The sequence below is a fragment of the Choristoneura fumiferana genome, chromosome 13 (genome assembly GCF_025370935.1).
Source record: "Choristoneura fumiferana chromosome 13, NRCan_CFum_1, whole genome shotgun sequence".
Taxonomy (NCBI): domain Eukaryota; kingdom Metazoa; phylum Arthropoda; class Insecta; order Lepidoptera; family Tortricidae; genus Choristoneura; species Choristoneura fumiferana.
In genome coordinates this window covers 2,475,285-2,497,646 of record NC_133484.1, presented here as the reverse complement: position 1 = coordinate 2,497,646, position 22,362 = coordinate 2,475,285, and the positions used below count along the sequence as shown (strand labels likewise).

General features: G+C 36.2%; 3 protein-coding genes across 3 annotated transcripts; 1 reads left to right on the top strand and 2 right to left on the bottom strand.

The window, feature by feature from the left end:
* Window positions 1-7,303: 7,303 nt before the first annotated feature.
* LOC141434326 (uncharacterized) lies at window positions 7,304-16,182 on the bottom strand. The gene is given in 10 exon segments (XM_074096733.1): window positions 7,304-7,725; window positions 8,127-8,233; window positions 8,901-9,048; window positions 9,658-9,760; window positions 10,782-11,008; window positions 11,862-12,065; window positions 12,716-12,970; window positions 13,641-13,874; window positions 14,735-15,654; window positions 15,657-16,182. Coding segments are annotated over 10 exon segments (2,688 nt in total). The 5' UTR covers window positions 15,991-16,182; the 3' UTR covers window positions 7,304-7,569.
* Window positions 16,183-16,640: 458 nt separating this feature from the next.
* Window positions 16,641-17,847, bottom strand: Bet5 (blocked early in transport 5). The gene is made up of 2 exons (XM_074096732.1): window positions 17,660-17,847; window positions 16,641-17,300 (listed from the first exon to the last, which is right to left on the bottom strand). The coding sequence occupies exons 1-2, from the start codon at window positions 17,756-17,758 to the stop codon at window positions 16,962-16,964; spliced, it is 438 nt and encodes a 145-aa protein (XP_073952833.1). The 5' UTR covers window positions 17,759-17,847; the 3' UTR covers window positions 16,641-16,961.
* A 736-nt stretch (window positions 17,848-18,583) lies between these two features.
* On the top strand, window positions 18,584-21,222 carry Tim17b (Translocase of the inner mitochondrial membrane 17b). Its single transcript, XM_074095964.1, has 4 exons — window positions 18,584-18,672; window positions 18,752-18,913; window positions 19,912-20,089; window positions 20,759-21,222. The coding sequence occupies exons 2-4, from the start codon at window positions 18,770-18,772 to the stop codon at window positions 20,932-20,934; spliced, it is 498 nt and encodes a 165-aa protein (XP_073952065.1). The 5' UTR covers window positions 18,584-18,672; window positions 18,752-18,769; the 3' UTR covers window positions 20,935-21,222.
* Window positions 21,223-22,362: the final 1,140 nt, after the last annotated feature.

The window sequence follows — 22,362 nt, the reverse complement described above, 5'->3', positions numbered from 1 at the left end:
GGATTGTACATAAGGTCGACTGTCATAGGTAACTCTTACATTTGAATTTGATCTTGGGGATGGATTGTACATAAAGTCCAATGTCGTAACTCTTTTCATACTCGGCTGGTTCGAAAGGGGTAATTGAGACAGCAAGTTAGATAGGAACTTTTTTTTTTTATTCGACTGGATGGCAAACGAGCAAGTGGGTCTCCTGATGGTAAGAGATCACCACTGCCCATAGACACCCGCAACACCAGGGGGATTGCAGATGCGTTGCCAACCTGGAGGCCTAAGATGGGATACCTCAAGTGCCAGTAATTTCACCGGCTGTCTTACTCTCCACGCCGAAACACAACAGTGCGAGCACTGCTGCTTCACGGCAGGATTAGCGAGCAAGATGACTTTTCCGACAAAATACGATGGAAAGTCATTATTACTAGATCTGTACTCACTTTCGCAGTTATAATATTAGTAAATATGTTAGTAAGAAAAGTAGGATTAGATTTAAAAAAAAAATGTTTTTTTTTACAGAAGGGCGCAGAAGGCATGGTTTCGTCATCGCAAACGGGCCACGTGCTCGTCAGCACAGACTTCAACGGCTGCATAAAGGTGTTCGTCCACAAGGCCAAGCCCAAACACAGCTCGCTGCCGGCCTCCGCGCTCGCGTAACAGTGGCCAGCGAACCTTAACGTTAAAGCACTATGCCGAAGATAAAAAACCGAAGTTCAACGGCTGAGAATATACCACATTATAAATGCGGAAATGACGCCACTAAAATTCGGCGTTATTACGCCTGCCAGGGCCGAAAGAAAGCAACAATCTAGGGGTACCGCATTGGACAAGGGTGCCGCGTGCGCTGAAAAAAAATGTTTAAGAGTGGAAATTTAATCGGGAAATGTATATTTTCAATGATGACAGCTGTTATTGGTTTTGCGCCGCGTTCTGCCAGTTGATTTGATTAAACTTGAAAATAGGTGATGATCTAGACAGCTGAGAAGAGACAATATTTTAGACTATATTATATGATTTAAATTTGGGTTTTCGGGGGTTTTGGAATATATCGAGCTTCTCTAAAATCAAAGTACGCGGAACTAAACCGAATTTAAATCATAAACTTAGGTGAAAAAAGGCATGCAAAAAAACACTTTAGAAAAGTTTATTTTTACCGCTCTCATGAAAAACTTCGGATAAAGCCCGACTGAAGTTCGGTTGTACGGCACAACGTGACGTAATTCCGGCTAATGTATTGTTAGTAATGAAAACAGTATTGCAGCCGAAATCGCGCAGAAACTAGGTCGCGTAATTTCGGCAAAATGTGCTTAGATCCTAAACTATCCACTAGAGCTGAAATATGTGAAAGTTTTCTCAATTATTTATTAAATGAAAAGATGACGACTTGGTTCTCATTCTTGTTAGAACGGTTTTTTAATGGGACTTGGTGGTTAGGTCTAGCACTGAAAATGTTTTTTAACCGACTTCAATACTTTTCCAACTGGAGAAGTTCACAATAACTGCTTTTAAGAAACTAGAGAACATTAATTTACAAAGTGTGAACAAGAAAACACTATCTACGTATTATGTAAGTGAGACGGCAGTATGTATGTATGAAATGATAATTTTCGAAAAATTCAATAAATTCACGATATATTCAAATAATAATAGTACCTTCGTTTGAGCAAACAATGAAGTTATTGTTTCATTTATTACGGAAGCTAATTATTTAGCTTTATTATAATAATTATACTGTTTAATCTGCATGTTATCTGTCGCAATATTATGAAATATTATCTTAACTATCGTTCGATCACTTAGTATTCAAAAATGTAAAAAGGAAAACAAGATTTATTTAAAAATATATGAAATCAATTTTATTTCTACGCATATACTTCAACAGGGATCAATTATTTTTGACTACTACCATGTCTTTTAATACTAAATTAGCTCTCGCCCGCGGGGCTTTCCGTTTTTTTATTTTTTTTAAAACATTGTCCTAATGTTGCCATGTTGTGATAACTTTTGTCAAAAAATGTGACTGCTGTTTTCTTATGTATAAACGATTCTTGTATATTTTATTTATTTTTGAATTTTGGAAACGGCTCTTGATTTCGACGAAATTTGCTACAGGTTTTGGGCGAGTAATCGATCTAGCTTTATGTATTAGTGGAATAGCGTACAAAATTGCGGGTACCTAATAGCTATGCCTATTGGCCGCTGCACACCAGATACGCTACCGTTGTAATGTATGACACTGTATAGAAAGATGCCAGACCAGATGCGGCGTGCGTACTGGCATCATTCTATACAGTTTCTATATTACAAACACGCACACGCATATGGTGTGCAGCGGCCTCATAAGACTACGCTTTCTCAGTAAAGCAATTATGATTTTAAAATGCTTATGATTTTCTATTATTAATTCTTTTTATTATTAACGGGGACCCAAAGTAAAGAGTAGAAAATATAAGAGGTATTTAAAAGAAATATACAATGTTGCCCTATTTTAAAGCATTTTGCCACAGTAATTAGTGCCACAAAGTGTTTTACAACAAAACAAAATAAGTAACCATATTGCACCACCTGCTAAAATTTGTTCCGTACTTTTGTCCATTGTTAAGGTTGCCTGGAAGAGATCGCTCTGAAGCGATAAGGTCGCCTATTGCTTACCTTAGAAAATCTCTATGTATATACCTTTGTTTTCTGTACTGCTTACTGTGATGGTGTGCAATAAAGAGTATTGTATTGTAAAACAGTATTTTTCAGGGTTTGGTGTTGGTTTTTCTATTAAACAAAAAGGAATAACCTACCTAAAAGAAATCCTATGATTCGTGCATTTTATAGCAAACAAAATTATACCAAATGAAATTATGAGAAACGAAAGGATACGTATAGTTAAAGTGAGAAAAGTTATTCCATGTTAGTTTTTATGAGATTGACAATAAGATTGATTTTTACTTAGCCTGGGTAAAAACTTTTTTCACTGAACATACATACGTTTGAACATGATTAACTGTTCTGTATTTACTTTGATTGTACGTCAAAAATGTGGCAGTTACGTAGAATGAAGCCTTAATTTTTTCTACTCTTTATTGTGGCAGTCCATAGACTTTTTACTTATGATCTTTTACTTTTAATTGTTTTAAGTAGATTAGCATGATATTGTTAATTATTTAACTTATTCTCGCACGTGCAATAATTTGTAGGTTTTGGCATAACAACTGAAACCAATAAAGTACTTTTTCCATACACTGTATCTTATAACTCATCCGGAATATTTAGTAGTTATACACTGCTCTGGTAAGGAGTAAACTTGACGCGATTTCCGTAGTCTGTGATCCCCATGAGTCTACTGTACTTACATCTTACTTCAAGAGAACATTATAAAAGCTTTTCTTAGGTTTTTTTTGTGGATTGTATGGATGGTCGTAGTGGTCCAATCGCATTGCTGAAGTGTGACGTATTTGCTGGCCGTTCGAGAAGCGTGTATAGAACGTCTGCGTTTCTGTGCGGCGATAGACACAAGTGTGTTATTGTGTTTTTAAAATTCTGTTTTTTCTTCTCTTCCCTTTTACTCCTAGCCTTTTCATATTTCTCTTGATTATTTGTCTTCCTCAGTGCGTGTGTTAGTAATTTATGAATGAATAAAATTTCAAGAGATGGTTCGGGAATTTTCGATGTAATTTGAATATCGATCAATGTATGGAAACACTTGTCAAATCCATTATTTACATGAGTGTTCAACTATGAAACTTATCCAGTCATTCAGTCACCGGTCTGAGTGGAGAGCCTTGGGGGAGGCCTATGTCCAGCAGTGGACGTCTTTCGGCTGACATGATGATGCTGATGATGATCCAGTCATTTGCCGAAATACTCCGGATACATTTTAAGATACCTTGTATAGGTATTCACGATGACGCGTGCCGTGGTTCTTATTACAATGTCATTAATGTCGAATTTTGGCAAAATCACGCGGCTTCGTGGATGGCACTAGGTATATATTTGTAAGCCGAAAACTATATCGTCTACGTAGCTCTTATATATCTGTTATTCGTTTCAAATAGGTTGTTTTGAGAGTTTGCATAACATGGACATACCTGTCAGTTAATAATAGTTCTACCGTGCAGTGGCGTAGCGTGGGTAATTTTGCCGCCTTCTACAAAGGCATTTAAATTTAAAAAACTATAGGTAGTATACAAGATATCATTGTTGTACCATTTATTTCTTCACAGTAAAAGTAATGGCAAATTTAGAGTTCATGCGCGACAAAAATGTGCAATATATTCCATCCCAGCCTATATACGTCCCACTGCTGGGCACAAGCCTCCTCTCAGAACAAGAGGGCTTGGGCCATAGTTCCCACGTGGGCCCAGTGCGGATTGGGAACTTCACACGCACCAATGAATTGCTTCGCAGGTTTGTGCAGGTTTTCTCACGATGTTTTCCTTCACCGCAAAGCGCGTGGTAAATATCAAATGTAATTCCGCACATGAATTTCGAAAAACTCAAGAGGTGCGAGCCGGGGTTTGAACCCACGACCCTCTGTTTGAGAGGTGATAGGTCAAACCACTAGGCCACCACGGCTTCAAGGCTTCGAGGTGGAATATATTATTATCAAGATATTATTCAGTATTATTTATTGTAGAGTTTTGCCGCCCCCAAAAGTGCCGTCTCCCTCGCCCCTACGACGCTACGCCATTGATTCCATGTATAATTATACTATAAAACTGATTCTTCTGTGGTTCACCGTTCAGTTAGCTATTATACGACATTATATAGGAAAGGCTATGTCTTGTTAGAAGTTTAAGAATTCTCATATCGTATATTTTTGAACGCCTAAAAAATATGGACTCAAAATGACAAGTCAAACTAGATTGTAGTCACTTTATTCAACTTGTCCAAGTTTTAGTACCTACTGTATTATTTTATGTTGATACTCGTAAACATTGTAGCTATACTTATGGCACAACATTTGGTCCACTTTTCATACAAAATTACCTATTAATGCATACATTTGAAGGCCGGATTTTTTTCCACTCAGTATATTTGTGTTTTCCAAAAAGATATATTTTTGATCCAATTTTTTAATTAATTTATATAATCATATCAAACCTTATGTTAAAAGTTAAAAAATTAAAATAAAAAAATCAACTGCTTTTCTATAAATTACGTATGTATTTAAAATATTTTCTAATAAGTTCTTGCCTTAATGGGTAAAACCATGTGATTATAGTAAGTGTAAATTTATTATTTAGTATGTATAGATCGCGATGCCATTGTAATATCATATGAAAGAATCATATATTTGTAACTAGCGTTTACCTCAATAAATAATCGTTATTTATTTTGTTTATTTTTGTAAACCACAATTGGACCATGTACTCATTCAATTTTTAATTAAGTAATGATGTAGGGCCAAGACCCTAGGCGAAGATGGTGGGATGGTCTAGACTAGTTTTCGAACGACTGGCCACAAGTTCAGACAGGGAGAGTTGAAGTCCATGGCCTTTGCCCAGCAGAGGGACAGTATTATAGGCTATTCAAATAAAGTATCTCTAATATTATATCCGAGACATGCCGGAAATCTTTTAGTGTGTATAATATAGGCTAGCCGACTAAAAAAAAACTGTTTAGTCCGTCAGTTAAATAATTAATACATTGTGCATTAAGGGGCGTCACACACCCACAACCACTGCAATATTGCCGAAACGTCGAGGTAAATATTACTCGTGTGTGTTAGGTTTATGTGTCTTACTCATATTGTCCCGGTGTAGCAAGGTAATTTATTTTAATTTATAAAATTTCATCGGTTCACAAACAAAGAAAACCAAAATGAGAATAAAATCATTTTTAATATCAACAATTAGTAAAAAACCTGAGTCAGTCGAAATGTCAAATATTACAAGTTATCTGAACACTGCATTATAATTATATGTATTATTATAATATTATAACAGACAAACAGTTCATCAGTATCTTAAATAAATACATCAAAATAATCTACTACCATTACCGAATTAAAATACTTATTTTATAATATTTAATATCTTTAAAAGACACTAAATACTTTACACAGAATTAAAACAAGATAAATGCGAGTACATTTAAAATTAATTTAAGAGATTCTAAACACATTTAGCCCTTTTCCAGGCATAGTGCATATGCATATAGTGAACACACAAAATGTACACAAATATTCGACCTGGCTAAATTAACAATATGGTACAAGATCAATAGAAGTCGTAAAAATATGATTAATTTTTAAATGAACCCCTCATAGGTAAACAATATAAAACTATGATTAATTATGTAGTAGCATCTAAATTAGCAGGGCCTGGAAAAGGGTTAAAATAAAATACATAAAAACGGTGGGTAGTTTTTGTGCCAGTAAGTTTTTTTTTTGTAGTCACAATGGAATGTTAAGCCAACTACTACTCCGAATGTAAATAATTTAGCAGAGTAATATATACTTAGGGGCGGTTAAAGGACGAGCAGTAATTGCCAACCATTAACGAATGACAATAATGCGCGGAACAGCACTAATATCTGAGGCCACAGAGCGTATATAAATGAAAATATAGATGCACAGAAAACCAGAAAAATAAGACCAGCACTGGGAATCGAACCCAGGACCTCGGCATTCCGTGCCGTGTGCTATACCGCTACACCAAAAAGTAAAAAATAAAAATTTGGAATTGAAAAAAAAATACAAAAAAATTCCAAAAAAACAATCTTAAAGCGTATATAAATATCTGGTTAGACTCTACTCCTAGGGCCACAAGGGCGTCAGATATTTTTGCACCCTCCGCTGTGGCTGATATTAATGCATGTGACTTTACCACCTAACTATTCAAACCCTTATGTAATTGCCATAATAATAAGGGGCGTAAAGGTTCACTTTTTAGTTTTTAAAACGGTGGCCCAGCCTATAACAAAAAAGTTCCCATACTTAAGTAATCTTCATAAATTTTCTGTAAAAAAAAATCTGAGATACCCGCTAGGATTAATATTGATGAGTCATAGTTTATCGACGTCACTCACCAAAGTCAATACGAAACAATAGATATGCTGTTATAAGTTTTACATGCATATTAACTGCAAATAGGGTTGCCATATGGAAAAATTAAATGTCCTAATAAAAATCCTGACATTTCTTTTCATAGATTTGGCGAAGCTTAAGCGAGTTTCAATTTAAGAAAAAAAAATAGAATCGTTTTAGCTGTAACATATATGGATTCTTCTTTCAGAAATAAATGATTATTTATTATTATTAATTATTATATACTATTTTGTTTAGAAAGAAATATTATTGGTTTTATTTTGTTGAATACTTACTTAAATTTATCATTTCATTCAATAAAACTGTAAACCTTGTAAAAAATGTATCATTTCTGAAAATTCTGACACTTACCAAGTCCGGCCGCAATCCTGGCAAAGGGTCAAAAATAATCCTGACGTATGGCAACCCTAACTGCAAAATAGCCTTTAGATCGGATGAAAATGTACGAGTAAGTATAGTTAGCTAGTCAGATTTTGTGACAGTGCTAGAACTTTACAAAGCTTTTTCTGAGCGGATTGTAAGCAAGTGTAATGTCAAGCCTTCCACGGTGGCTTCCCGCCGAGACTGCGACGCACTCTGTTGCGCTCCTTGTCTGTCTGTCTGTCGAGCTTGTCACGGTCGCTCGTCGGTTCTTCGCGATCGGACGCATCGCGCGCGTCTGTGCTGTCCAACACTGGGCGAGTTAGTAGCTGGAAGATCAATAAAGAAATAAGATTTTTTTAAACGAAAATGTTATTCAGGTGTGCTGGATGGTATTTGAACTCGCATCTCTTGGCCAGCCCTGCCGACTTGCTGAGGCCTCCTCTTAGAATTATTTTAATATAATAAAGCTATTGCAGATAAGATAGACAGATAAAAATCGACAATACTTTGAAAAAATCTCGTATCTAAAATCAATATGTCAACAAAATGAGGGCTATCGTTTTTTGTATTTCTAGATGGCGCCACTGTTGCGTGAGGTTTTTAAGTGTGGCTTTCAAAGTCTGTTATTACGGGCGTGAAAACAAAGTTTAGATTAAAATCATATATAATTATTGAATTTAGACGGGCGCTATAAGGGCTGCAATAGATAGATAGATAATGAACTGACCAGCTTGACGTAATGCTGCAGCTCGTGGTCAGAGAGGGCTTCGAAGTCCCCCCCCGCGCCGCGCCGCGCCGCCGCCCGCCCGCTCAGCTCTTGCGCGGGAGTCGACGCTGCCACAGAATTTTATCATTATACATCGCATTTCATACTCTGTGTTAAAAAATACTGTACGATAATTTAACCCACAATAAGACTACGATACAAGTGGAAATAATATTTTAAAAAAAAGTTACGAATGGAAATTAAGTCGAAACCTTTTTTTTTCGGTTTTCAATGTTTTTCCGCTAGTAATCAGTAGGCTTAATGTAGGTTAAATTATCGTATTACAGAGTTTTTTTAACCATGGATAACTTTCTAATTACGGCGCTAATTATATATTTCAGTATTTTTTTCGAACTTCCCTACTTTGGTTAGTAGCGGGAGGCAAGTATAGGGACGACTGTAGGGTAGGGTATATATACATACCCTACTCTCCCTAAACTGGTATCTCATATATGTCAATTATAATGACGTCAGCTGACCTAGAGGTCGTTTTTGGCGTACAAATGATTGACTGACAAATTTGTTCTAGAAACTTGGAAAAAAAACTTGAACTGTATATTGTCATCAAAACTTCATAATTTTAAGAATACTCTTCATTGTTTTTGTGCTGTCTTCTGTTAAATTAATTTAAAAAAAAAGTTTTTTTTTGCCAAAATTTCAACCACCATTAAACCGATCAATCTGTCGCAACTAATGGAAATTAAAACACGGTGTATATAAGAGGACAGCCCTTACCGGAGTCCCGGGTGACCTCTAGCGAGGGGGGGAGCTCCCCGGCGGCGCCGGTCAGTATGCGAAGCGCCTGCCGCCACTGCTGTTGCATGACGCCGTGGAGTTGGGACGCGATCTGCGACCTCCGCCGTCGGTGGCACTCCAACTTGCTCTACAAAGTTTACAACACAATGACTCTTTAATGTACACCACAAAATAATAAGCGATACAGTAATAATAATAATAATAAAACTCTCGCACCTCTGAGTTTTTCCAAATTCATGTGCGGATTTACATTTGAAATTTACCACGAGCTTTGCGGTGAAGGAAAACATCGTGAGGAAACCTGCACAAACCTGCGAAGCAATTCAATGGTGCGTGTGAAGTTCCCAATCCGCACTGGGCCCGCGTGGGAACTATAGCCCAAGCCCTCTTGTTCTGAGAGGAGGCCTGTGCCCGGGCAGTGGGACGTATATAGGCTGGGATGATGATGTTGAACCAAGGTAGCCTGCATGTTACGACACTGTTTACGAGCAAGTGTAATGAAAAAGTAAAATATTATATCCCTTTTTTTTGTAATTTATTAAGGCAACAAACAGTCACATATTTAAACATTGCATTTAAGACATGATAAGGTATAGACCTGGAGTGCCATAACAGTAATAAAGCATACATCGGTAAACAGGAATGGTAGATGCGCCAAAATGGCAATTGCAATTGAAGTAAAAACAGGTACGATAATAATCCTTATACGCTGAAAAAATCGCTGAATCGCTTTTACCTCTAATAGACCAATTTTCTCGCCCGCCTGGGCTAACTGCAGCCTGTATAGTTTAATCTCCTCTTTCTGCTTCTCTTCAAGAACTTTTATCTCCAATTTATGTCTGAAATTACATTTCTAAATTATTACTTATCTTAATCTTCTTAATCAAAGAGAGACGAACTGTCGCTATGGGGAGAGCTACATACATATGGCCGCGGTTTCTCTAAGAGATCGAATCAGAAATGAGGAACTACGTAGAAGAACGAGAGTCTCCGACATAGCCAAGCCTGGAGAACAGATGGACATTAGGGCCGAAAAGATTTCGATGTCTACCTACAGTAATCAATTACACATTGTTTGAGTGTTTTTTTTTTTAAATATAATATGATTGATTACTAGATGATTTCAAAGGTAAATTAGCGCCGTTCGCAAAACCGGCAGATAGCTGAATGGGGAGCATTTTGTGGCTTACGCATTTTTTTTATTAACCCCCGACGCAAAAAGAGGGGTGTTATAAGTTTGACCGTTATGTGTGTCTGTGTGTGTGTGTGTGTATCTGTCTGTGGCACCGTAGCTCTTAAACGGGTGGACCGATTTGAATGCGGTTTTTTTATTTGAAAGCAGGTTTCCTAGCGATGGTTCTTAGACATGTTTTACCAAAATCGGTTCAGCCGTTTTTATGATATTGAACTTTGAAGTGACATAGTCGGGGGTTTTCCAACTTTTTGTTGCTTGGTATAATAATTAATACCTAATAATCAGGGGTCGGACAAAAAGTGCCGATGACGTCAAACCACTTATAGGATGATTTCGAATAGTATTTTTGATTTTCATAAACAATTATCACTGATCATTTATCAACCTCTTTATTAAACGATATGAAATTTATTTTATTCACTGAATTCCATTGATTTATTTGCGATTATTTTGTTACTTCATTAATGCTACTCTGTTACTACATGTCACACGGAAGTTTAAATAAAAACATCATCTTGTGTGCAAGATTACGTCATTTTTACGTCATCCGCACTATTTGTCCGGCCCCTGCTAATAATATTGTCATAAATAAATATGTTTCGTTCATTATTTCTTTATAAGCAGTTCTTATCTTCAGTAGTAATTGAAGAGAGAAAAAAACTTACTGCTCTTCAATCCTCGACACCTGCTTGTTGTAGGTGTCCACGATGGCACTCTCCTTCCCCCTGGCGTCGTCCTCCAGGTCCCTCTCGGCGCGCTCCAGCTGCTGCTGGAACTCTTGCAGTTTGGCGAGCACGGCGTCCTCGAGTTGCTTCTGGTAGTGACTCTTAAGCTCCGCCTTTTGGAGCTCCAGCTGTTTCTGGAGGGACTTGGTTTCAAAGTCCAGGTTATCCTGCAATGCATGTATTATTATATTAATTACAGATAATATACTATGAGTACAATTACTCTTTATTGAACACTAATACAAATAGAGAATTTCCAAGGTAAGCAATAGGCGGCCTTATTGGTAATGAATTTGGATCAAATTATGAAGCATGAGGGTTCGATTCCCGGCCGGGGTAGACATTTGTATGAATAATACGAATGTTTGTTCTTGGGTCTTGGATGTTTAATTATGTATTTTATCTATATAAGTATGTTTATCCGTTGCCAAGTACCCATGGTACAAGCTTTGTTTAGTTTGGGACGAAGGTCAATTGGAGTCATGTGTCCCATGATATCTATTTATTTTTATTTTTGTCTTTTGTTAGCTTTTACTGTCGAATCAATTTAAATTTAAATTGATTGGTAGATATTTTGTCCAGTACTTTTCAGAAAATAGGCTAGTGTACTAAAAAATAGGTTAGTGTATCCTAAAAAATAGGTTTGTACTAAAAATAGGTTAGTGTACTAAAAATAGGTTAGTGTACTAAAAATAGGTTTGTGTACTAAAACATAGGTTAGTGTATCCTAAAAAATACGCTAGTGTACTAAAAAATACGCTAGTGTAGGTACTAAAAAAATCAATTCGTCCGTCAGTCACATTATCAGAAAATATTGGACAAGTATTTTATTGTAAGGGACGATAAGTTCTCGATTGGAGACCGCAAATCGGCAAGCGCAGCGTAGGACAAAATCAGATCGCCAAGCCGCGGGTCCACGGTGGATACTGGCCGCTACCAACTAAAGCAACTGGATGTGTATAGAAGAGGATGTCCAACAGAGGACGTCCCACAGCTGATACGATGATGGTTTAAACTTACACATTTCATAAGCAGCTCGCTACACAAGTTCTGTTTCTCGCAGAGCTGCCTCTCTAGCATGTTCCCGCGGCCCCGTTCTTCATTGACCTTATCTTTTAACAGGTCCCTCTCCTGGTGGACGAGGGCTGTCTCACCGTCTATCGACAGTAGCCGACGACTGAGCTCCTCAAGCTGCTGTTTGGTTTCGTTGTGGCCAGATTTCTCCTGCAAAATGAGACATTCATTATTACATTCAATTTCAACTTTTTGTTTTTGGCAACTGGTCGGTTTAGGTTTATAAGTTTTATAGCACATTCTAAAGGTATCAAAAAAGGTTTTGTTACTAAAAAAATTTAAAATTGTTCACTAACTGTACATTACATTACAGCACATTAATTTATAAATTTATAGATAGATATTTTCTCAGATGAAGATTTAACTTTATGCACTAGAGCAGACGTTTTCAACCGGTATGCCGCGTATAAATGTATTTTCAGGTGTGCCGCGATTGTGTGAAATCATGAATAGCCATTTTAATGAGGAAATAGTACGAAAACAACTGACGAGTGGCGTGTGCGATTAATAAGCCTCCGCTGTTCGTTATGTTGGTATTATGGTTATACTGTACGGAACCCTCTACGCGCCAGTCCGACTCGCACTTGGTTATTTTTACTGGTGTGCCGTTAAAACCATAAAGGATGAAACCGCCTGCAGTAGAGCATAAAACATCATTTCATGTCGCCCAGATCCAGCATAAATTTGAAGCATGATAAGAGATTAAGTGTATTTTGGTAAAAAAACAGGTCAATTGAGCATTTTTCTAGTGTAGAAAAAATCAAAGTACTTATATTGACGATTTAAAACTTTTTTCGTACCTTTTCTAAAGCGTCTTCCAAATTTTTGACACAGTCAGTCGCCTGCTTATTTAACCTCATGACAGTCTCGTAGTTTTCCTTCAATGTTTCTATTTCAGTGTCCTTACTGGCCACCAATAGGTCTTTGCTTGACAGTGCTTGTTCAGTTTTGGCCTTCAGTTCTTTCATTTCCAATGACAGTTGTTTGCATTTGTCTTGATAGTCATGTGCTAGATCCAGGGCTTTGTAGAGCTCAGATTCAAAATGGTTGGTTTTCTGTAGAAAATATGAGAGGATTTAACAGAAAAGTTCTCATATTGTAAATATTATACAGAAATTTTTAATAAAAAGAAAAATTAATTTGGTTGAGAATTGAATTAAGAAAAAGATTTTTTGAAAATCTACATAATGGATATGTTTTCTAAAAAACACATAAGTATCTTCTGTTTCTAAGTAAAACACATATCTTAAAAAACAAGTCTATCATTCAAAGGCTGGCAACGCATCTGTATCTCAGATGTATCCTTGTGTGACAGGTATTCATGGGTAGCAGTTAGCACTCCCCATCAGGTGACTCCCATGCACGTTTCCCCCCCTCTTGCTTAAAAAAGAATAATTTATATTTACGCAATAGTACATTACTGCAGAGGTTGCGACTTTGACTTTATAACTACTCGGCCGGCAATCCCCTATCCGAGTTGTTATAAAGTCAAAGTCAAAATATCTTTATTCAATTTAGCTATATTATAATTTAGCTATGAATGTAAAAAAAAATCTACCACTGGTTCGGAAAACGGCAAGAAACTTAATGAGATATAGATGGCCGAGTGTTAACAAGGTTAATTTGAAATTAGAATAAATCTTACTTCGCGTTCTATTATCACCAAAATAAGGACAACATTTCCTTGGATGTTTGAGCAAAAATAGTTTAGTTCATAGGTCATACCTTCTGTGCTTCATCGGCCCCAACTTTAAAGTTCTCTACTTCTAGCACCATCTTATCCAGAGCCGCTCTATGCCGTTCCTCGGCTCTGTCCAGGCTGCTCGTCAGCTTGAGCCAGGCTTCTCGGAGCTTGGCGATCGCTTCATCCTTACTTCGGTCAACTTTGATAGCAACAGCAAGTTTCTCTTGCTGTTCTAGAAGTTTCTTTTGAAGCTGCTGGATCATAGCTTCGCAATGCTGGAATGAGGTTAAATTATGGTTGATCTATGAATAATTATTTACTAGCTTTTGTGCTTCTCATGAATCAATTATACTTTATTTTTTTGCATTAGAAGGGTAAAAAATCTTGACAAGTCTTTTTATTGAAAAATGCCTTTAAAAAAAGAGTACTTAAATGAAACCAAAAGAATGTAAAGAACCATAATATCCCTGCTATAATTATTGTTACATATTATTCAAGTGTTTTTCAATAAAAAAACGCTTACCTTCTTTCTAATAGTAAAATAAGGCAAGTGTAGGTTTGTTTAAAAAATACACCCTTCTTTTTGCTGACTTTGTCCTTTTCATCAACTAATATCAGCAGTTGGAAGGCTAATTCATCTAAGTGAATTTTTTGAGAAACTGAGTTATGTACCATCAGCCAAATAAGTGGTCTACCAATTTTTAAACAATTTCCTATTCAATGAATATGTCGCTAAAGTCGAACTTTCAAGTTGACAGGCACGTCTATTGGCATTATTGTTTTATGACATGCAAACGATTATCAGCTTTAGGGTGGTAGACCACATATTTGGCTGATGGTATATGTTTGGTATCAGTGAATTTTTCTGTTGTTTGAGCTATGTTTCAAATTTTTCGCCAAAATGCTTAGATCAATTAAGCCATTGAACCATCGATATACATATGGGAGTAAACTTTAAAATCAATCAGACCACATAAACTTGATTAAATTTAACTTACAGGATTCGAATTAGTACATTAACAAGTAAACATTGCAATTTAAAAAAAGAAGCATAACTTTAATTACTATTTGACCTGTTACAGGGATTGGACATGTCCAGTGTGTACCAGTGCTTAATTCCAAACATAATATTTACCTCTCTTTTCAGCCTCTCCTCTTCCAACTTAGCATTCTCTATCTTGTCTCTCTTCTCTGCTTTCTCGCCCCACATATCGCTCAAACTCAGCAAATCCGTATCAATTGAATCCATATACTTATTCTGCAATGCAGTCAGTTTTAAGCCCTCTCTAGTCTCAGCATAAGGCCTCATTTGGGGCATCTTAAATTCATCTTTCTTAGGAGACGTTGTGTAACTAGTATTGTCTACTGAACTTTGCGTATTACGACTGTAACTAGATTTATATTGTTCTAAAACTTTTGAAGCTCGGTCATAGATTTTGTTACTAGTTGGTCGGAATGAATCCAAGTAACTTGTGGATGTCTGAGGTTTTTTAGGTGTAGACGTAATTTGAAGATCTTTTGTATCCGCAAAATTTAGTTTTCTTATCGAAGGAGATTTAGTTTCCTTGGAGGGAGTAGGATTCTGCGTTACAGATGGCTGCTTCTCTTTTGTTTCTTCGTACTGGGGCCTAACATTACTTGTGCTAGGTTTGTCCGGAGCGACATTATTTTTCACCAAATAAATATACTTATCTAACACATTACTGGATACAATTCTCCCACTAGGTAGTTTTATATCATCACTATTCATTTTCTGATCTAATTTCTGTGTTAAGTAATCACCTGTAGCTTTTATAATGTTTTCAGGGCTGTATGAAGCTTGATCATTTTTATACTTCGAGTCTGGTGTTTCATATGACTCTACTTTAGTCAGAAACTCGTCTATTTCATGAAGAAGCAATTTATCATTTTTTTTGTTTGGTGTTGATACAATGCTACTGATGTCTCCATCCATGCTTAGTGTATCATTTGTCGAAGGCTTACTGGATGGACAATCCTTAAGTTTTAAAGGAGGTATGTTACTGGCTGAATCAAGGCTGGTTAGGGACCAGTCTTTTTTTCTTTTCTACTGGCAACTTTACGTCGTCGTCTGCGCGGGAAAGTGAAGGACTTACGGTCAAGGCTTCTGCTCTCGAAGCTCTCAGTATCGCTTTTGCGTCGTTCGCAGAGACTCGAAAAGCTGTCGTTAGTGCTTAACTCTAAACTTTCTAACCTATTTTCAAGCGAGTGTACTTGGTGCACAAGTTTGCCCAGAACCTGGGCCGTGCAGGAAGGTTTATGTACAACAGTTCTAGAAGAATTTAAGGGGGATTCCTCGGAGTCTGAGCTTGGTATAAGGAAGAAATTCGGCGGGATAAGCAGAAGAATGTCAGTATCGTCGGTTTCACTCATCACAGCAGCTGCTATTTCGTCGTCCCATGTAAAAAACTGAAGCCATTATTATAAGCACAATGTAATGTTTTAATTCTATTACTTTTTGTCGTCAAAATGTAGACAAACACTCATAAACAGAAAAAAAAACGTTTCTGCAACCGTCTTTTCCGCTTGTTTGTTGTTACAGTTTGACGCAAGTTTGACGTTTACAAAATGTTGCCATAAAAGACACATTCAAGCCATAACAAAAAAAAAAATTGAACACCAGCTACTACTATGAAACTCGAAACTCGGAGTTCGTGTCATGCGGTCCCTCTGACACTTATACTATTTAATACGAGAGCGAGAGAGACGGTACGATATGAACTTCGAGTTTCGTAGTAGCCCAGCTGCAACTGTCTGTAACTTCGAATTTTGTATACAGATTTTATAAATGCAAATTCAACAACTTTATTTCATTCCTTTTTGAGCTAGCTAACAACAGAACATCCGAAGTAACTCTTGTAAGCTGTGACCAGCCCCAGGGAGTCACCGAAATTGAAAGCTCGTATCGTATCGTAACATAACATCCCAGTCACTCCTATTTAATACTACTAGCGAGTGGAATGGCGCGATGTGAATAACTCCTTGACTTTGACCACATATAATTAAAAAAATAAAACAACATATTAAAAACGACAATATAGCTTTAATTTGAAATCCTACCATTGTTCACAGTTTTAGGCATGAAAAAAGCTTAAAAGACCATTTTATTTCCAGTTGCTTTACACTTGAATAAAGTTAACAATAACTTACCTAAACTTACAAAATAAGCTAATCATTATTATAATTTAGTCTTATTTATTAACAATAATCTTATAATAGAGCACAAGTATTTGTCTGAATATGGAATCCAAATAACCTATGAAACAAACAATAGGTCTTCATGTATTGTAAGCATCAGAATCACTGAATATTTTTTATCCTTGGTTGGGAGAACCTACTGTCTATCAAGAAGCCCGTACAGCATGAATTGGAGTTGATTTAATAAAAGCATCAAGCTTATTCTTAAATAATTCACTAGTAATCGGTTCTCCGATACCGCACAGTGGATTTCTAATAGCGTATTGCACATAAATTTCAGCATAAATTTTTTTCAACAAATCTCGAACACCCTGTGCTTGGTTGTCCGTATTCATTACAAACTTGAGGCCGGAGGGTGTTTCTAGACAGTGTAATGTGTATTTAGAAGTCTTGTAGTGGAGGAATCCATCTTTTGGGTCTAATGGGGATATTTTTGAGACAAAAGATTTGATTGAAAATAGCATTCCATACATAAGCTTCCCTTCCTGAAATACAAAGATAAATATGAGTAAAAAAAAGAACACATTGTAAATTACCTATATCAAATTATATTCTGTGTTGTTTGTTCAGGCCTTCAAGCAGTATAAGCCCAGGGCCCCACTAAGTCACGGTCTACCCCTATTAAATAAAAATACTAGTAGTTGTAATTCAGTCAAAGGGGCGTTCAAAAATAATAAAATATATTATTTGAATATTCTGTGTGACATTATTAGCGATTATTATGTATGACCAAAAGTACCCTTGTAAATAATTCTGCACCATAAAGGTCCATCAACGCTCTTATAGGAAGTATGCACTTCAAAATCTAAAATTATTTGTTGATTTGGATGGATGCGTCTCTTACCTCCTCGCCAGACATTCCAGAATTCTTTGATCTGTTCCATTCACCGTAATATAGCAGAGTGCCATATCGATCAAAAATATACAAATTGTGAATTGTCATGTCGATGGAATGACTTGGTAGGTCTAATATTAAGGCGATCTTCGTGGTTAAACACAAAAAAATACAAATTGATTGCGCTGCACTGCACAGCACAGCTCAGAAAGAGAAAGAAAAGTCATAAACTGTCACTGTCATTGTCAATGTCAAAACTCAACAGGCACAGCAGGGCTACTACGAAACACGAAACTCGAAGTTCGTATCGTACCGTCCCTCTCACTCGTATTAAATAGTGTAAGTGTCAGAGGGACCGCACGACACGAACTTCAAGTTTCGTAGTAGCCTTGCAGAACAGGCACCCTTTTTTTTTGATGTTGTGTCCTTTTATGTAAATATTTCAGTGCTGAAATTTGTTTTGCTTACGGAACTCAGTGGTAGTACTACCAACCGTACAGTGCGACAAATCTTAATGAACTTGGCAAAAAACGGAATAACGCGGCTATCTCTTTCTACTCTCACCTTATGCCATTGTGTCAGACAGAATATTTTATGCGAAGTTGATGCGAATATTGTTAATTGAAAACCTTTTTGTTTTTAGTGCTGATAACGGCTCCCCGAACGCATCCAGTATTGACATGTAGAAAATAAAATGATAACAGCCACAATCTCAAAAAAAAAAGTACAGGACGAAATGATAACGTCCCTCTCACTCTCGTATTAAATAGTATGAGTGTCAGAGGGACCGCATGACACGAACTTCGAGTTTCGAGTTTCGTAGTAGCCCAGCAGAATGCAGCATGATTACGGCATGGCATGGCATTTTGGGTTACTTGACTTGACATTGACTTGACTGACAGCCCTTTAAAAAAAATCATTTTCCGAAGCGAACATGGTGCGAATATCTTGAAAATAGAAATAAATATAAAATTCAAAATAAGCAAACAGAAGTAAAACTGAAGTGAAGACTAGAAAAATAAGTATGTGTCGTTAAATTTCGATTGTTTTGATGTGATTTATTGTTGAAGTGAGGTTATCTTACCTAACATTACGTTTCAGAATAAAAATCAATAGAAAATGGATGAATATTCAAGAGAACCGTGCCCATGGCGTATTTTGGATGATTCTGGCGGCGCTTTTATTATGGGAGCTATTGGCGGAGGAATATTTCACTCAATAAAGGGTTTCAGAAATGCACCAGTGGGATTCAGTCGGAAGATGGTACGTTCTCATTGGAATTTGACCTGTAAATAACATTTGCTCGTTATTATCGTAAGGAATATAATTGTTTGTGAAACTTTCGTAAATGCTCCAATACAAAGTTGAACAATTAAAGATTTCTCAGTTGCTATTTGCATCATCAGTAAAGGGCGGACGATGGATGCATTATGGTGACGAAAGCATAAGATGGATAACTTTTATTAAACTTCGATTAATATTTTTGTGTAAAAATGTGTAGAAATTTGAGTGATGATAATCTTCCTAATAATGGTGAAATATCACTTTACAAATACATACCACTACATCTGTAAATGTAAAGAGGTAATTCTCCCTTACATACGCGGATAGTGAACTATTTTTATTCCTTTTGGAATGCACTGAGAATATGTAATATAGAAAAAAATATGATTATTTACTACAACAATAAAATTATCCAACTATTTTTCAACTATGTTCTCTTTTTTAAACCAATTGTAGTCATATCCATATACGTATATTGTTTGACATGATTTTGACATAAATTACATCCATCGTCCGCCCACTGATCACCAGCCTCAGCATAATACATTTACTGTCAAACTAAACTGGCCTTTGTAGAATGCCACAATAACCAACAACTTAACTTGCTATTTGCATACAAACCACTCTCGCTGCATGTCTCGCGATGTTGTTGGTCCACCTACTGATACCTAGTTTATGGCTGTCATTCACTAGAATACCTTTGATTCCTCATTATATAGTTACTATTTTATTGTAGTTTTATTTGTAGTGTTATAGCTATTTAAAGTTCACATAAGTAAGCATGTTATATAAGACATTAAAAATTTAATTGGTACTCATCATTTTGTGCCATCCAATTTATTCTGTTCAATGTTCATTTGTATTTATTCTTTCTTTCTAATGTATTTGATTTGCTTTGTATTGAATATGAGTACTTAAATGATATATTTTTCTCTCTCTCTCTCTCTCTACAAGTTCTATTATTCCAAATTTCTCAGCTTGGCAGTTTAGCAGCGATCAAGGAGAGGTCTCCCATTGTGGCTGGCAACTTTGCAGTGTGGGGCGGTATGTTCTCCACCATCGACTGCTCACTTGTCTACATGCGGCAAAAAGAAGACCCTTGGAACTCCATCATGAGTGGGGCTCTCACAGGCGGGATACTAGCAGCACGAAATGGTATGATTGTTTTCTGTATTTTACAAGCTTTTATCTGGTATCATGTGGTGCCCAGGGAGTTAGGGTTCCACGCACAATGGCTATTAGAGTCAACATCTGACAAAGACATTACATTACACATCATTTTCCACTTTTTTTGTACTGCTTTTGCAAATGGATATTTAATGGAAGTTGAAATTTAATCTCACCCCGCTAACAATTTTATAAACCTCTTTAAATTTAAAATATATTTTGCCTATTCTAAGGCAATGATGGTAAATAATTTATTTATTTATTTATTTATTCATGAACAATACAGTGATTGTGTTTGAACTTACATAGTACATGCACTTAATAATAGAAGTATATGACTAGGATGATGTACATAACTTTGGTTTACAAATTACAATTAATAAAAAACAAGTTTTTAATCTTGTGCAAATATTTCTTCAATGCTATAGAAGCACCCTCTTAACAAATATGTTTTCAATTCTTTACTGAACGTGACACAGCTTGTAATCATTTTTAAGTTAGTGGGAAGCTTATTAAACATTTTTACTGCTTGGTTTCTAGTACAATGCTAGAATAGAAGACAAATAGAAGACAAATTTTATTTATTCAATGTTTATTACCATTAAACAGAAATATTATTACTGGCAACTTATGTGAATCTAAAAATGTGTTTTACAGGTGTCCCAGCCATGGCAGGCAGTGCCCTCGTAGGTGGAATCCTCCTAGCCCTCATAGAAGGCATTGGCATCATGTTCACACGGCTCTCTGCAGAGCAGTTCAAGCCTCAGCAGCCTATATTTGAGGATCCCTCCGTTCTCGGCCAGAGTCAGGCCCAAGGACAGTCTTACCAGTAGACATAATCTATTTGAGACTTAGCTACTTGTGTTCATAACTGCTCAACTTGGTATTACACTTATTTTATACTACTGTTACCAAAAATGCTAGTACTAAAGTGGTACACACATTTTTTTTTCCGTTTCGGTTCTGATGAATTGCTATCTGTCCGGTACAGGTACTATGAAACTGAAATGGAAAATACTGGGATATACTGCTTTAGTACTTGACATTCTGATACCAGTTTTAAGCCCTAATTGCACCGAAGGTTACTTACGCACACAATCAGCCCTTTCTCTCGCGCTTATGTGATACCTACCAAAGTATTTGAAAATGCCAGTATTTCGAACCCTTTTATGAGAGCTTTTCTGCCTGCACTGTGACACATCCCCAATGATTTATGATACTGGCAACATTGACTTTTTCATCAAATGTCAAGGTTCACATGCTTGTTACCAAGCCATAATCACCAAAAAAAAAAGGGGTTCATATGCCTGTCTTGCTAATGGCTATCTTTTGGTAGTATACTTTAGTTTTGTATAATATCAAGTTGAAAGCACAGAAAACTTATCATGTCATTAATGACAATACTAGACACATATTTGAACTGTACAGTTTCGGGATCAATCTTTTTTATGCTTCTCATTATTATGTATTTGGGCACTTGACATTCATCTCTATCAAAGCAGGGTAATATTTATTTTTGTCCAATTTTCTTTTTTCTTAAGCGTCTGCCTCACTGTGCTTTACTGAAAGGATTTATTGTGTGGCAAACACTTTATAATAGTGTTACATCAGAACTGTACAGGTCAAATTTCTTTGCTAATCTCTTATTATCAGGACAAACAGAGTTTTCCAATTTTATTCAAATATGAACTGTTAGCATCTGTGATATTTGCAGTCCAGTACTGATTGCTATTAAGTTCGCTTCACATTGCAGAAATAAATAAGGTTAATGGTAAAGTTTGATCAGTTACTTTTAGTCTGTATAATAGATAAAAAATAAGACTAATATTAGATCCATAGAATCCCTTCACAAAAGGGTATTCTGGCAGCATTTGAAGTGTTAAACTTGACAAGAATATTGTCTTGCAATGCTCTAGATTTCAAATGCTATATACACTAAACTTGTAGCAACCATCACTTTTTGGTCATGTTTTACCAATAAATCATTGGCTTAGAACCAAATTTTATCAACTGTTTGATAGAATATTGCCTTTAGATCACTTTCAATATTTTATTTGTTTCCCATATATTTGATTGTGAATACATCATGCTTTATTTACCTGAAATTTGTAATATTGGCCAGCTATTATGAAGATTTATTTTTCCTTTCTTCATGCTGGCTACTTGCCTCTTTTTCAGGTAAATAGTAATTCAGGCAATATTCTATGAAATAATAACCTTGATTAATTAAATAATAAATTGATTTATAGAAATTACGTTTG

Coding starts and splice junctions, on each gene's coding strand:
- Bet5 (XM_074096732.1), bottom strand. CDS start 17,758: ATGACAATTCACAATTTGTATATTTTTGATCGATATGGCACTCTGCTA. Junction 17,301..17,659: donor CTGGAATGTCTGGCGAGGAG/GTAAGAGACGCA, acceptor TTTGTATTTCAG/GAAGGGAAGCTTATGTATGG.
- Tim17b (XM_074095964.1), top strand. CDS start 18,770: ATGGATGAATATTCAAGAGAACCGTGCCCATGGCGTATTTTGGATGAT. Junction 18,914..19,911: donor TGGGATTCAGTCGGAAGATG/GTACGTTCTCAT, acceptor CAAATTTCTCAG/CTTGGCAGTTTAGCAGCGAT. Junction 20,090..20,758: donor GATACTAGCAGCACGAAATG/GTATGATTGTTT, acceptor TGTGTTTTACAG/GTGTCCCAGCCATGGCAGGC.